Genomic DNA, 1,192 nt, shown 5'->3' on the forward strand with positions numbered 1-1,192 from the left:
TATAGTGGGTTAAAAGTCGAGAGTACTTTATTTTTGGATCATATACATACATACCAAGTTTTATGAAAATCGTGAAAATCAAAAATAACTGAACAATAACTTTTTCGATATGCGAGATAGCAGAGGTCTTTCGCTCAAAAAATGCTCAAATTCGAAATTTATTTTTATCTATGTATACACTTTTATCAAAACTGACTTAAAACTAATTTCGAGAGGGTTTAGCAGGAAATGTAACAGACAAACAGACGGACATTGGTTTCTCCACATGGAGAGATAGTGGCGATTAATAATTGTATGGTTATAATATGAAGCAAAGCAAGTGCTTGCTATAGCCTAAATTTTGCATGTCAAACAAAGAAACAGAAAAACGAAAATAAGCGTATGTACAAATTTCGAATTCAAATGATAATAATAATAATAATAATAAAAAGTACTATAAATTCAATGAAACTAAGTTTAGCTTAGAGCAACTTTTCTGCCTTTGATTGGACTTATGAAATAAGAAATACTTGCAGTGTACAATAGCAAAAGCCTTTTCGATATCGAGCTGTCTAGAGATATTGAACTATGCATATCTGTATCAGGGATGGATACATTGGTACATCTGAATACACCATAAAAAAGATAATTCTAAAACAATTACAAGTTATTCTTCTCCAGCTGCTGTAAGAGAACGAAAAATATTTATGACAGAAAGAAAATCATTCAGTCTTCTGATATCTGTCGTGATCGTCTTTTTACCCCTCAAACCAACTGGTCAATGAATGCAAGTTACACAGTAAAAGAGGCCACTAAAGGAAGTCTCTTTGAAGTGTAATGGTTCGGAATAGGCACCAGAGCTTATTATATTAATATTCTATTTATACCAATTAGCTAAAATCATATTTCATAACATTTCCATTTAAACACATTCATTCATATTAAAAATATACACATCCCTCAGCCAAACAGTGGGAGAGGGGTAAGCTTTATAAAAGTAGGGGACATATCATGTCCTGTCCTGTCTCTCCATGACAAATAATATACATGTGTATTCATAATAATTACAATTTTGAGGTGGACTTTAGTTTTTACAAGTTATCCATTTACCTTTCTTTTTTTGGACAACACCATATACTGGTGAACTATCTGTCGCAGTTGGTGGAATATTATTGTCGTAATGTGAGTCATTCTGTGAGACTTTTTCGACCTG

At 32.2% G+C, this 1,192-nt stretch overlaps 1 protein-coding gene across 1 annotated transcript in view; it reads right to left on the reverse strand.

Annotated features, from left to right (window-relative positions):
- Positions 1–646: 646 nt before the first annotated feature.
- Positions 647–1,192, reverse strand: part of LOTGIDRAFT_176470 (hypothetical protein) — a gene marked incomplete at both ends in the record, with an annotated part of 8,250 nt that continues 7,704 nt past the window's right edge. Inside the window, one exon of the mRNA XM_009050323.1 lies at positions 647–663. Within this exon, the coding sequence (XP_009048571.1) occupies positions 647–663 (17 nt within the window). The remainder of the gene's footprint in view (positions 664–1,192) is intronic.

This window comes from Lottia gigantea, assembly GCF_000327385.1.
Source record: "Lottia gigantea unplaced genomic scaffold LOTGIsca_1496, whole genome shotgun sequence".
In the NCBI taxonomy this organism is placed as follows: domain Eukaryota; kingdom Metazoa; phylum Mollusca; class Gastropoda; family Lottiidae; genus Lottia; species Lottia gigantea.